This window comes from Balaenoptera borealis (assembly GCF_965194805.1).
Source record: "Balaenoptera borealis genome assembly, chromosome: 10".
NCBI lineage: Eukaryota > Metazoa > Chordata > Mammalia > Artiodactyla > Balaenopteridae > Balaenoptera > Balaenoptera borealis.
Genome location: NC_138874.1, coordinates 102,236,471 through 102,250,824, shown reverse-complemented (window position 1 = coordinate 102,250,824; position 14,354 = coordinate 102,236,471). Strand labels below are relative to the sequence as shown.

Below are 14,354 nucleotides of genomic sequence, written 5' to 3'. Positions count from 1 at the left end.
TCCCCACCCCCGTGGCTCTCCCCTCCAAGGGTGGACATAAGGCAGGATCCAACTCTTTGTTGGTTTTTGCTAAGCCACAGTGATCTCTCACTGGGGGAAAAAACTCCACGAGAAACCAGATTCTCATTTTGATAATGGGAGTTCAGGAAGCCACCAGGCCACAGGAGGGTCTTTATTGGTGCACATCTTCTCGACAGACACGCTACAAGGAATCCTGGAGCAAACTTCGAGACGGTGGCTATAAACTGAGATTGGATGCCATTCCGTTCCAGGCAGCAAAGGCTTCTGGTGAAATCATAAGTGATGTAAGCCTCCACCTCCATTCCTAGGACAATGTTTAATACTCACCAATTTTTATTCCCTTTGCCCCTAACCCCTGCCTTCTTTTGCCTGTGGATAATATCCTCTGCTCTCCCAACTGACTGTGAGAAAGAACATGCCTTACAACAACAGCAAAAATCCCCCAGCCAGGGTACAAAGCTGATGCTGGACTGTAAATATGGACCCCTGGCAGATGAAATGCACCCTCCACCAAGCGCTTGCCTAAAGCAAGTCCACGTGAAGAGACTGTTAACAATGTACCCACCTTCCTCCGGTGTGGGCGGCCCAAGCGCTCTCATGTCCTGCCATTTCATATCCCAGCCCTTTAGTCATTGGGAGTCTTGCATATGAAAGAATAGGCCTTTTGACGACTCCCGCGCCTTTTCTTTTAACTCACCCAGTTACTGTCAAAAGAACAAAACATTTTCACCCAATACCCACCTCTTCCATTCCGTGTCCCTTGTCCCCGAGCTGTTACTCTCTCCCGCTCTCTTTCCCTTTAGTACAAATACAAAGAGGCATTTGAGAAAATGAAAGGGCAGATGCTCGGCTCCCGGAGCTTGGAAGGTGATATCAGCCTCGCGCATTCAGTGTACGCGAGCTCTCTGCAGAGCCAAGTAAGTGGGAGAGAACGCAGTGGAGCTGGGGGCCCCCCACCTAATGACGCGCAGCCGACAGATGTCCTGTGTCCTTCTGGTTGAGGGTATTGGCTCTGTCCTAGCTAGCTAGGTGGTGTGGGCAGGTCCCTTGGCCCCTCTGGGCTTCAGGTTCTTCCTCAGTCAAGTGAGGGATAGGACTAGTTGACCCCTTAGCTCCCTTCCAGGCTGGACATTCTATGGTTTTGACCAGTGGCCACACATGGGGGCCTGTGGGCTGGATTTGCACTGCAGAGGCGTTCTGTTGAGTCTGCAGAGCGAATTAATTGCAAACCTTGCAAAACGGAAAACTTCACATAAAAGTTTTAGACTTCTGTACAGAAGCCAGACCTGGATTCCTCAAGGCTCCTGTTGAAGTTGATTGCTGAGAGCCCCACTTCGAAGGGATCTGTACTCTCCTAGTCATGCAGACAGCCCCTCCTCCCCCCCTTCCTCCTTCACTCATTTATGCTACCTGTCTGGCCTCTGGTGGCATCTGAGTTTGTACCCCTTGATTTGATCCCCTGGATGCTGGCACATGTGTGTATACAGTATCTCCTTGCCCACATGTGAGTTGGCTAATGGCTGTGATGAAATCGAATATGTGTCCAACATGTAGCAGAGGACTAAACATTTTACATGCAGTGTCTCATTTAATCATCAACTTATTTCTAGGAGCGTCACTTGTTCATCCTGGTTACTGATAAGGAAACCTAGACTCTGAGGGTCTCAATCCCTCGCCCAAGGTCAGCTTGCAAGGGGCAGACTAGAACGTGCAGCCAGCTCTCCATCGCGTGCTCTTTCCACAGTTTCACACGTTCTCGTCTCTTTTGTTCTCTGCCTCAGTTTCCCTATTTCTAACACTTCTCTCTGCTTTCGGTACTGGGGTGGGATTGGACATGAATTGTCCTTGGCTGTATGCTAGGGGTGGGGAGGGTGCGTGGAGGTGGGGGTGGGAGGTTAGGGAGGAGCGGCTGGAGGTTGGAGGGCAACGGGAAGGGTGGAGGAAGAGGTGGCGACTGCACCTGACTCCCCAGAAGCCCAGAGTGAGCTTTGTGGACCTTCAAGCAGCTCCTCCGAGGACTGGGGCGGAGCTTGAGGTCTGGAAATGGGCCTCTCCCTTCCTCCCTCAGGATGCATGTTGGGCTCTTGGGAATACCCATCCCTCAGAACTGGCTTTTCAAGCATCTGCCCACTGCTCCTGGCTCCCAGATTTACTAGGATGTCCTCTGATGTTTGAAGAAGCTCTCCGTTACCTAGCGTGAGAGGAGAACCCCTGGTGTCTCAGTCTGAACTTGAGAGGGTGACGGGGAGAAACTGTGTGGTGCAGGAGGCGGCTTAGCCATGTGTCTTCTTGCCTCTGGAAAATGGGAAGATCTAAAGACTTGAGCAAGGGAACCACTGCCATTATATCTGTCCCTCGAACTTCTGTATTTTCCCCAAGTAGGGGAACCATGGGCCTTGATCATCCAAGAGCTGGAGGTGGTGAGTGGCAGGACCTGGAGACGAGTCCTGCTTGTTAAGCAAGAAAGGAGCACTGGCCCTGCCAGGAAAGCCTCCTGGGCTCACCTGGGACAGTCACGTCGCATTGCTCTCCCTCATGGTCCTGATGCAAATGGCGGCTTTGAAATAGCTGCTATTGATCTGTCTGCCCATCTAGGTGAATTACAGGAAAGGCTTTGAGCACTCAAAGGCACAGTTCCATCTGCCATTGGACATGGTAACCCTGGTGCATGCCAAGAAGGCTCAGACCCTGGCCAGCGACCAGGACTACAGACACCCACTCCCCCAGTATACCTCCTTGGCCGAGGACCTGAGGCTCAGCTGTGCCAAGAAAGCTCACAAGTTGCAGAGTGAGGTAAGGGGACCTGGCCTCTCTCTCCAGGCTCTTTTCCTCTTAAATGTGACTGTGAGGCAGTGACCCACAAACTCCTGGTGGCTCCGTGGGGCTTCCAGAGATGAGGAATCCCGTACCTGGGGTTTCTTTTAAAGCACTGCCCTGGTTGTTCCTGCCTTGCTCTTCATAAGCACAATTGCACAGATCTATTAACAACAACAACAGCAGTTTATTGAGTACTTCTGCTGAATTCCAAGCATTGTGTTTTCAGGCATTATCTCATTTAATCCTCCAAATAACCCTATATCGATAGTCTTTATCTCCATTTTATGGAGAAACTATAGTGAGTCTCAAAGAAGTTAAATAGCTCGTGCAAGATCATAAAACTATAAATGAGAAAGTGGGTGCTGGGACTTGGATGGTGTCCAAGGAAGATGCTTTCAAGGCTCATGGTTTTGCACGTTCAAGACTCGCCAACGGTGTTGCCTCTGGCCCCAGCTTGAGCTGGGGGTTCTTCTTGGTGCATCATATGTTCCCGGGCCACCCAACTTCTGAAGAGGCCTGAGATCTGCTCTGAGAGTTGCTCAGAGCCCCTTTGGAACTGACCCACTTCAGGCAGAGGAGAGGGAAATAAGGGCCCAGAGACCCTTCCTGAGTCCTCCCAAGGAGTCTTGGAGGCCTTCACGCCCCCTTGCCCCCACTGAGGGCATTTCTAGCTCATGCCGCCTGTTTTCTGAAGCAGGCGGGCCCGGGAGCGGTGGGGAGCAGTGGGGAGCGGTGGGAAGCGTTGGGGAGCGGTGGGAAGCGGTGGGGAGCGTTGGAGGATTGCCTCACTCCCAAGAAGATCCAGAATGTGTCTTCCCAACAGGCAGCAGCATCCTTTTTGGTACTCACCTCATCTCCCAGCTCGCCACGTTTCCGTGCCGGGAGATTTGCAAGTAACGGGCCTCTGCTGGAAAATAAAACAACCCTCCCAAAACCCGCTTTCTGGTTTGGCAGAGCCTGAGAGCTGAGCAGTGCTCGCATCCGGGTTTCTGTTGTCCACTGGAACTTTCCGCCTGTACAGCGTTTACTAAGTGACATAACTGTCAGGAACCCAACAGCAGGTGGAGGAACGAGGGAGCCGCCACGCTCAGCTCAGGGGCCCGTTTGTCACTTGAGCAGAGCCCTGGCTTCCCCTGCCTCTCGTTGCCATGGCAATTGGAAGGCGGCACGCACGGGGGCGCCTCGGTGGCCGGAGGGGAGTGAACTTGGGGCCCCCTTTAAACTGTCAGCCCAAACCCCTCAGGTACACACACCGCCTCCACCCACACAGACTCAGGCCTTTGCCAGATTATTCTGGATTCATTTATTAGTTCTTTCTTAACCCATGATTAATTAATGCCGCCTTCTGCTGCTGGGTTTTGTTTTGAAGACCCATTAAACCATTTCCACATTTGCCCCAAGACAGCTGACTTTCTAACCACAATCCGCTCCAGCGTTTATTTTTGATAGCCCACATTAAAATAAAAATCCGCCAAGCATCCCTCTGACAGCTACGGAGACAAGTGACAGCAGAATTATTTTCTTCTGACCTACATTTTTGTTTCCCTAATGAGCATTTAAGTAAGAAGCGTGTTTGTGTTTGCTGAGTGTGATGTATCTGGAGAGACTGCCTTGGCCTTGAGTTCTAATTATGATGCTGTCTGTCGTGGGTCCTTCCTCATTCTGCGAGCTTGGCTTTTCTGATTCCTCGTGTCGTTCCTTGTAGAATTTGTACCGGTCGGACCTGAACTTCATGCGAGGCGTTGCCTGTGTCATTCCAGGCACGTTAGACATTGAAGAGAGAAAGAGAGCATCTGAACTCATCAGTGAGGTAACCAGGGACCCAGGACGGGTTGGGGGTGTCAAGTATATTCCACGGTAGAGGTTACACAACCATCTGTTTGTTTCTTACTAAAGCCAGTTAGATGCTACACTGTTAGCAGTGGCAACTCACCCAGCCTCTCTCCTTACTCCCTTCTCCATTCAGACTGGATGCCGTTTAAGACAGCTTTGCAGATCTCGAGCCAGTTCCTATATTAACATATAAGAATTATTTGCTGGATCCTAAAATGTACTTTCCTAGGGTCCCTTTGAAGAGTGGCTTGTGGTACAATGAAAAGAGGGCGGGCTTTGGAGACACATGTGGTGACTGAAATTCCAGGCCAGTACTCATTTGCTGTGTGACCTCAAGCCAGTCACCTGCCCTCTCTGAGACTCAACCTCCTAATCAGTCAAATGGGAATCCTCAGACCTCTCTCATTTAGTTTTTGTGAGGATCAGTGCTAATGTAAGCACTGTGCTTCTCTGGGGGCTGTATATGAAATGGTTGCTATAAGCTTGGTGATAACTTCTTGGTAAATTACAGAAGTCTGGAATTCTAAGCTCTTTGAACTCCTGAGGAATCTTGCCCACCCCTGGGAGGGCTCTGGGATTTCCATTCACGGTAGATGGGCATAATGGAAGGCACTGCAAGCAAAAGGCGGTCAGCATCCAGCCTGGGTGCCTCAGAATGGCTTACGCATTGATTAGAAGCTCTGAGCAAGCAGAATTGACCGCACTGTGGGAGTTGAGATTTAATTTTGTGCTTTGCTTTTCCAGTGAAATCTCTAAAGCGAGTGGTTTCTAAACCTCATGGTGCATCAGAATCCCCTTTGGAACTTAAAAAAAGTACAGAGCCCACTGACGATTTACTGAATCCCATCCCCTGGGGTGGTGTGCAGGCATGTGGATTATTTTAAGCTGCACGGTTGTTTCTGGTACACCCCCAAAGCTGAGGAGCCTAGGGTTTCCAGCGAGCAAAGGAAATTTGGGAGCAAAACGTGAATTTCTATAGTCGCGTTCACATTCGTAGCAAAGGACTAGATCTCCCTTTCCCATTGATAAGTATCTGATTCCATCCGTCCTCTCCTCCTCTCTGCTTCTTCATCCCACTGGGTTCTGAGGTCACAAGAGCAGGGGACGGACTGGATTCTGGGCCACAGACTAGCAGCCTTTGCAAAACGAGGGTTTATAGCTAGTGCTTAATGAGCTGGTTCTTCTGCTGGTTTTGCATCTTACCTTGTCTTCTTATCGCCTCTTATGTGTGAGCTCAGAGTAAATATCGTCAGCATCCCCAGTCATTCAAGTACACGGCCGTGACAGACACTCCCAGCCTCACTCATGCAAAACTCAGCAACCAGATTACAAACGAGGTAAAATCTTCGGATGGCTTTGGGATGGGCTTTTTAAAAATTGCTAGATTGTTAAAAAATATGTGTGAATATTTGTGGGATTGGCGGGGGTGGGGGGAAGGATGGGTGTTTGCATGGAAAGAAAAGGATGTTGTTAGACAGAGCCTCAACAGTTTCCAGAAGGAAAAAAGGCCCAGGAGGAAATTCAGTTTAGTCTGTCGTCTCGCTCCCCAGATGTGGTCACAGACCGACAGCATCAGCATCCCCTGGGAGCTTGTTAGAAATACCAGACCTCAGGCCCCACCCCAGACCCACCGAATCCACACGGTCATTTAACAAGATCCTCACAGGTTTCCTTTGCACGTTAAAGTTGGAGACGTGCTGGTCTCTCGTTCGTCTGTTCTAGCTGGGCAGATATTGCCTAATCATTTCTCCACTGTCATTCTGATGATGACATTGGGAAGGATTTGTGGTTGTCCGGGGACAGTGACACAGTGTGATGTTTGCCAAGCTTCTTGGTTCTCTGCCTCCTCATCTTCTCACTCACACCACTTACCCAATTATCACTTTAATATTCTAGCAGAGGGGGCCCAGGGGAAAGAATCTCACTCCATAAAATCATCATTCCAGCTCTACTTCTTCTTAATGGCCCTCTGACAAGTTTGAAATATCGAGTGAGCTTGGCAGAGAATGAAACTTCGTTTTTAAAATTCTCCTTCTGACTCTAACTTTTCGAAGTCAGTTGAGATTTGGGTATTTATAGATTAGTTCCATCCAAGCTTGGGATAAGAAAATCCAAAGGGCTGTGTAGCGTGACATGATCCAGTTAAAATTCCCACTGAACCCTTCTTGCCTGCTTTGTGATCGGGGTGCTGAGGGGTAACAATGCCTCCTGCAGTGGCCTCTGGCCCTGGAGAACTCAGCAACCACAGACCCAGTTCTAATCACGAGAGCAGATGTTTTCACGACGGCCGAGTGCTCCCATGCAGCTCAGCTCTGGTGTGAGTCTGCCCACGGGAGGGTCCCGGGATTTTAGTAAAGGATGCAGACTGGGGTTTGGGGACCTCCCTTCCAACCAGTAGAGCTTCTCCTAGATGTCCCAGATCTTAATATTGTCTTTACACTGTGTCCTCAGCAAAAAAAAGTCTGCAATGGGAAGAACCACGATAGTCTTCTTAAAGGTGTTTTTCTTCCCTCGGCCTATTATTGAGCAAAGTATAGGGAAGGGAAAAAATATCTTTTCTTTTACCCATCTTAGGCTCTCGGCTGGGGCTCTGTAACAAAAGATAGATTAACAAGAGAAAAGCATACAAATTTATGTAATGTAAGCTTTAGGTGGTGCAGGAGTCTTCATAAGGAAACGGAGACCAGGAGGGAGGGACGGTTAAACCTGAGCGTTTTTATTCTAGGTTTGATGAAGAGTGGACAGTCGTGGGAAAATGTGTAGGACAAAAGGGGGTGAGCGAAGGGCAGGAAACTGGGGGACACTTAGCGAGGTCTGTTTGTTCAACTGCCTCTCGGTCCTGCCGATGTCAGAGATGAGCTTGAACCTTCCCTGTGTCAGAGGGAGGGCAGCTCCCACAGGAGGGGAGAAGGTCAGAGAGAGGTCTTCCACCTCCTGCTGCTTCCAAATTCCTTCAGCTGAAAATATGCACGATGCCAAGGTACCATATTTTGGGGTAACATGTCCTGAACCCCATCACAAGCAACTTGCAGTTTCTTCCACATTCCTTTCACAGCACTCAATTTGACTCATGAAGGACTATCTCTATTGAAAAAAAAAAACATCTTCTCCAGGCTGAAGGTGTACCCATGACACAGCGAATGGCCTTTTACAAACGTATTTCCCAATTGCAAAGGAGGGAACTCCAGCCCTGCAGAAGTGCACAGCACTTACCTTCTTGCCTTTTCTTTTTTTTTTCCTGCCCAGCGCCTCTATAAAGCAGCAGGCGAGGACGCGAGACACCACTACACAATGACCCTGGGCCTGCCCGAGTTTGTCCGAGCGAAAACAAATGCAGCCAACCTGAGTGATGTAAGCCTTTCCCGTTGCTGAGGTTGAGATGTGCTCCAAGGCCACATATGTCTGTGTCTGTGATGGGAGCTAACAGTGACCCTGGTGACTTTCACAGAAACGTTAAACAATGTATCTTGTAGACACTCATGTTAAATATACCTTACACAGATGTGTTGATACCTACGTGTCAGAGCCCACTTCCGAGAGGGTGCTAATGAGATTTTCTTTGCAAAATCGAAAGCTTTTGCTTGTCAGGAATTGATTCTGGAACACCACACTACAAATAAAAGGGAGTAGCATTTGTTCTTTGAGTCATGTAATTTTTTTTTTAAAGAAGATCTACATGTGTTCCTACCGTAGGCAAAATACAAGGAGTCTTGGCGGAATCTCCGTGTTCAAGGCTACAAGCTGACAATAGACGCGCTCCCCTTCCAGGCGGCTCGGGTCTCTGGAGATATAGCCAGTGATGTGAGTTGAATGATATGACCTTCCATCCGGCCTAATTTCTGTTAACTTCATGTAAAACAATGTCTACGGCTGATTTTCCTGAATTAAAGCAAATCTATCACCATGTGAGACAGGATGTCACCTGCAGAATATATTAGTTATGAATGAGATTCTTTGACGGAGAGAGGGAAAGAAAGGCCCTGTTAATCAGAAGCTAAATGCAGGCAAAAGTCTCTAGCAGGAAGAAGATTACGATTTATTTCTAATTGCGGTGTCTAGGCAATGATCTCCCCGTAATGTGTGAACTGTCTGTTTTCTAACTCCACCCAGAATTAGAAAGAACTCGCAGTAGAAATTGTAACTCGGCTCTCTGTAGTTTCCCGCGTCGGCGGTAGGATTTTCAGCTGTGTTTCAGGCACTCTGTTGATAACATCCATAGCTTTGGGACATGAAGGTGACTTTCTGTTTCCCACAAACAAATCGCAGAAAATGTAGACTTCAAATAAATGGATCCTGTCTTTTGGGTTTGATGTTTTGCCAAGTGCAAGGGGATAAAGCACAAGTTTCTCTTTTACCCTTTTTGATAAATTCCTTTCGGGCACAGGACAAGTAAGGGGAGTGGGCCCCTCACTTTGGTTCTAAGGATCTGGTTTTAATTAGATGGGAGGAAGGGAGCAGTGTTTCCACTGTTCCTCCCCCAGGGAGGAAGCATGCTCTCAGGCCAGCCTCACTGTGGTTTTTCTTATAATCATCTCCTCCTAGTGTAAGAACAGGTGATTTTCTTAGAGTCTGCAAGGAAAACGCATAGATGGAATGTAAGCGTCCCAAATGCCAGCCCCTGACCGCCTGGTCCCCCCCCCCCCTTCCAGTTTCTCTACAGGAACGACTTTGTGAAGGAGCGAGGGAGGCTGATCGGGGCCCAGAGTGTGAGAGACGACCCCCGGCTCCAGCACTGCCAGCGGATGGGCCGGCTGCAGAGTGAGCTTCAGTACAGGAGGGAGGCGGCGGGCAACAGAGCCCAGTGCCACCTGCCCATGGACATGGTGCCCCTGGTCCACGCCCGGAAGGCCCAGGCCCTGGCCAGCGACCGCGACTACAGGACACGGTGCCACGAGTTCACGGCACTGCCCGAGGACCTGAAGATGGCCTGGGCCAAGAAGGCTCACGCCCTGCAGAGTGAGGTAGGGGGGGTCCGTAGATCACACATCAGTCCCCGACCTTCCTCCTCCCGCCAGGCCTGCGTGTAAATCTCTGCTTCTTCCTTAGCCTTTCGGATCCCCCAAACGATTTGCTTGGTCTGTGCCATCTAGGTTGGAATTATTCAATCCATCAACAACTATTTGTTGAGCACCTACTATGTAGCAGGCATCCCTCAAGGCCCTGGGGATACAGCAGTCAACAAAAGAGTCTAAAAATACAGCAGTCAACAAAAGAGTCTAAAAACTCCCGGGGTCGTGGAGCTTCTGTTCTGTGGGAGGGAGAGAAAGTATAAGTGAGACGTGTAGTATGCCAGATGGAGACAAACAGAGCAGGGAAGTTGGGTAAGAGGGTGTGAGTGTGTGTGCAACTTAAAATGGGGGTGAGGGTAGTTCTCAAAAGTGCAAAAGTGACATTTGAACAAAGCCCCTGAGTGGCAGCAGCCTCAGCATATCTGAGGCTGGAGCGAAGCAAGTGTGTGGGTGGGTGAAGAGGATGTCGCAGGGGTTGGGGATGGGGTCCAAGACAGAGGCTCAGGGCTGGACTGTGTGTGGTGAGGCGAGGAGAAGAATTGCCCCCAGAGCTGACGCTCACTGACTGCTTTGCCAGTACCGGCACCCTCGCTACCGCACTTCGGGGTGGGGGCCATTGCTGCTCCTGTTTCACAGACGAGGTCACGTGGGGGGGGCCGAGGCAGGACTGGCTCCGGAGCCCATCCTCCCAACCCTCCCGCCATCCGGGACAAGGGGAGTCACGCTTCCTAGGATGCAGGTGTGGACGCTGAGGCCCAGAGAGAGGCCCACGCAAGATCATCAAGCCTGTAGGTGGGTAGCGCCAGCCACTGCCCCCGTAGTGGAAGCCTCTGGAGTCAGTCCCAGGCCCCTCCAAGCCTCGGCTCCCTCAGCCGGGCCGGGGCCGCGATGAAAATGTGGTCACGGTCGGCACTTACAGGGCGCATGCACGTCGCATGCTCTGCACCACGCGGGCGCCCGTGCGTCGTCTCCCCAGCCCCGCGGCTCCCCTAGGAGGAAGGCGCTCTCATGTTAGAGCAGAGCTCATGGCACTGTTGTCACCTCAGTCCTTATCACCCACATCAGGGTTTCCCAGCTCAGGCGCGTTTGACATTTTGGGCTGGATGCTTGGTCGTGGGGGCCTGTCCTGTGCACTGCAGTGTCCCTGGCCTCTACCCTCTACATCCCACAGCACCCGCTTAGCGTGGCAATCAAAATGTCTCCAAATATTGCCAGATGCACCGGGGGACAAATCTGCACCCGACTGAGAACCCATTTCTCAGTTGAGGGCTGGTCTGTATGATGCACTGAGCATGGTGCCTTCTCTGTAGGAGCACGCCAGTGGGTGTGAGCAGTTCGGACTATGTTCTCCACCAAGCCTTCCGATTCTGGTGGCCTTCAGGGCAGTGGCTGCTTCTAGTTTAGTTATCTTGCCCAGGCAGAGTGTTGTAAACACCTAATGGATGATTAATTGTGACAACGATGATGTGATTTAATGAACGTCAGGATCATCTAATTATGCATCGAGATTTGCTGGAACTGCAGTATCGTGTTGGGCACCAGCCAGCAGAGCGTAGAGCAGGATGAGTTTATCGGGCCCCACTCAGGGCACGTGGTCACTGAAGCACAGCCCAGGACCCACTCAGAAAGCCTTCCACTTGCTAGAAGGCCACCCTGAGGTCCAAGAAGAACTCATAGCATGACTTGGTGCCCAGCCCGGGACCCTCTTGTCGGTGGCCTATTCCTGGGGAGACGAGAAACCTCCTGGGACAGGACAGGTGCTGAGGAAGTTACAGAGGCCACCGGGGAGAGGTCGGGGGCCAAGCTGGAAGCCCAGCTTCGTCACTCACTGGCAGTCCTCCTGCGGCCCCTTGGCTTTCTAGGCCTCCGTGTCTCCACTGGAAAAGCAAAGAGGTTTGATTTAATTGGTGATCTCAGATTTCAGGATTCATAGATTAATGTTTTTTAAAATGCCGGCATCAACATAATGTCAGACTATTTAACTAAGTGAGGAACGATACCAAAAACCAAATCCTACCTCAGACTACCATTTATATCACTGTTACTTCTGAAAAGAAAGGATATTTTAACACTAAAAAAAAAAAAAAAAAAGCCGAAGAGGAAGAACAAACTAAGACAGAGGGTCCTTCCCAAGAAACGCTAGTTGGCAATCTTAGACTGACATTTTACCAAATGGGATATGTATTAGAATGTTGTGTGCTGAGAAATTATTGCCTAATTGAAAAATGACCGTGTTGTGCTTCATGCATTGTTTTGAAACTTCAGGTTTGTTAAACTGGGGGGGTCTTGGACTCTAAGTTGCTGTGAATGGTAGACCCGCACAGTGTCCACAGATGGTTCTGAGGCTTCAGTCTTCTCAGAGTCATCCCTGAAAATCCAATTCCAAGTGGTTACCTTATAGCGAAAAGGAGACAAAGGCTCAATATGAGCTCACTCAGTTCAGCAGAATCTAGGGTAGGAACAGTAGCCCTCAGTAGCCTTCAGCCATTTCTCCTGTCCTCTTCCACCCAGGCCAGAAAGAATGCTGTGGGACTAGGTGCCCGCCCCTGGGGAGAAGGTCCTCAAGGCCGTGATTGCTCAAGTCGTGCTAACCTCAGGGATGTACCTGAGACATGTGCTCCGCCCAGGCCACGCTCCACCACGAATCGGTGCTGGTTCGGTCACCTCTCAGTCTTTCCCAATGTGCCAGTCCACACTCCCCTCCGTGATGTCACGCGGGAGCTGCAGGACATCCTGCAAAGCACGTGCAGGGACAGTCCTGGCCCCGCCCTTTATGGCTACCCGGCCTCAGGAGACTCCTTAAGCTCTCCTAGCTTCAGTTTCCCCACCATCACAAATAACAACAACAATAACAATACCTAAAAAGTATGGAATGCTTATCCTGGGTCAGGCATTTGTTTAAATATCTTGCGCGAACCATGTCACGTAGTATCTAGGTAAGTACTGGCATTACTCCCGTTTTTACAGTTGCGGTAACTCAGGCACCTGTAACCTTCAGTAACTTGCTTAGGGTCATAAGCTGGCAGGGAAATGACTTGCTCAAGACCATACGGCTAGTAAGAGGCAAAGTGAGGCTCTGGGCTCCCGACTCTGGGTTCAGTGCTCTCTGGCTCCCCCTGGTGGCTAGATTAGGAACCCAGGTGCCCTGGCTCCTGAGTGTTCTCTTAAGGACCACCCACGTGCAGCATCCCCACGGGACCGGGACCGCAGCTGGTGACTCTTCTGGGAATCCAAACAAACATTTAAACCCCGACATTGTTCTGTAGATGGGAATAAGAGCTCGTGCTTTGAGAATGGCGCAAGGACTGAATGAGATAACGAGTCTAAAGCAAACCACACCCTATGCAAGGTAGCAAGGTAGTGGTTATGGTGATTCTTATTAATATGACAAATATACCCCTTCCCCTGGCCACCTCCTGGGTGCATCTGCTTATGTCATTCCTGTTAGAACTCAGGGGCTGAAAGCTGCAGCTCCTGCGTCTGCCACACTGTGCTCCAGGATAGGGGTACCAGGAAACCCCACGTGTGACTCTGAAGGTGACTTCTAGGCCTTCGTATATACAAGGGCAAATAGCGAGGCTGCCATGTGGGGAAGCCAAATTCAGCTGGGCATCCTGAGAAGGTCTCTTATTATCTTAGAATTCTTCTTTGAAACCATCTTTGGGCCGATTCTCCTCGACTCCCCTCCTCTCTCTCCCTGTTTTATCGTGAAGTCTGGGGCAGGCGTGTTGTTTTTAGGGTCTGCGTGAATAGTCAAAGCTGGGCTGGGAGCAGAAATATCAATAGACAATTCATTTATAAGAGAGTCTAAGGCGCAGTCAGATCTTTGGGGAACCTGCATCTTGCCTTCTGACTCACCTGCGCTCGCACTGTTCAGCTCCACAAAAGGCAAGTTGAAAGCGTGCTCCCCCGCTTCATCTCACTTATGAAAGGAGCAAGGCCTGGCTGTGAAGAGGCCCTGTAGGATGATTCTCTCTAACTTAGAAATTTATCCAATTTTCTCTGTTCTTTATCAGAGTGGAAGGCAAAAGCTTTGCCGGTGTATACTGAAAGATCGCGGTATAAAAAGCAATCTCACTGACATGGGGTTTTGAAACGTGCTCTGGGACCTGAGTGATGTCTCCTTGCACCAGTTGGAAGGCAGAGTGGAATTTGCACAGGGGCCTTAACCAGCAGACAGTAGATCAGAAACGGACCCTCTTTGAGGCCAGCTGTGAGGAGCGCTGTGATTCCTGAAATGAAAGAAAACTAAAAAGGCCGAAAAGGCTGATTTCAGGAGTGGGTATTTTGCGTTACAGCAGAGCTTATATCTAAATTAGAGAAAGGCTAGCAACTTCGTTTAGATCCAAATTTCAGATTTCCTTAGAGAGTCTTTTCCCACCTTTAAAAATGCCTAATTTCCATACGGAGAGGAAGAAAAGCAACTGTCTCATCATAGGTAATGGTGGGCAGATCAAAGAATGGTAATTAGATTTAACATTTTAGGAGACGCCTAAGCAGACCCACTGCCTTTTGTTTTGTTTTGAAAATGTCAAAACTGAGTTGATTTGCTGCCTTAAGTTTCCCTTTTATATAAACAGGTGTTAAAGGCTGCAAGTTACATGTTCAGTACCTACTACGGACCCATTGTCTTAAAACAGCACTTACGATTTTCTCCCCAGAATTGATGCTGTA

General features: G+C 49.8%; 1 protein-coding gene across 14 annotated transcripts in view; it reads left to right on the top strand.

Annotated features, from left to right (window-relative positions):
* Window positions 1–14,354, top strand: part of NRAP (nebulin related anchoring protein) — a 69,704-nt gene that overhangs the window by 45,406 nt on the left and 9,944 nt on the right. For 11 of the 14 annotated variants that reach the window (XM_082407920.1, XM_082407924.1, XM_082407919.1 and 8 more), the window contains 8 exons: window positions 198–305; window positions 825–938; window positions 2,617–2,814; window positions 4,544–4,648; window positions 5,910–6,008; window positions 7,918–8,022; window positions 8,365–8,472; window positions 9,321–9,632. In XM_082407920.1, coding sequence (XP_082264046.1) covers window positions 198–305; window positions 825–938; window positions 2,617–2,814; window positions 4,544–4,648; window positions 5,910–6,008; window positions 7,918–8,022; window positions 8,365–8,472; window positions 9,321–9,632 — 1,149 coding nt within the window. The remainder of the gene's footprint in view (window positions 1–197; window positions 306–824; window positions 939–2,616; window positions 2,815–4,543; window positions 4,649–5,909; window positions 6,009–7,917; window positions 8,023–8,364; window positions 8,473–9,320; window positions 9,633–14,354) is intronic. The other 3 variants (XM_082407928.1, XM_082407916.1, XM_082407922.1) reach the window with 3 other exon arrangements.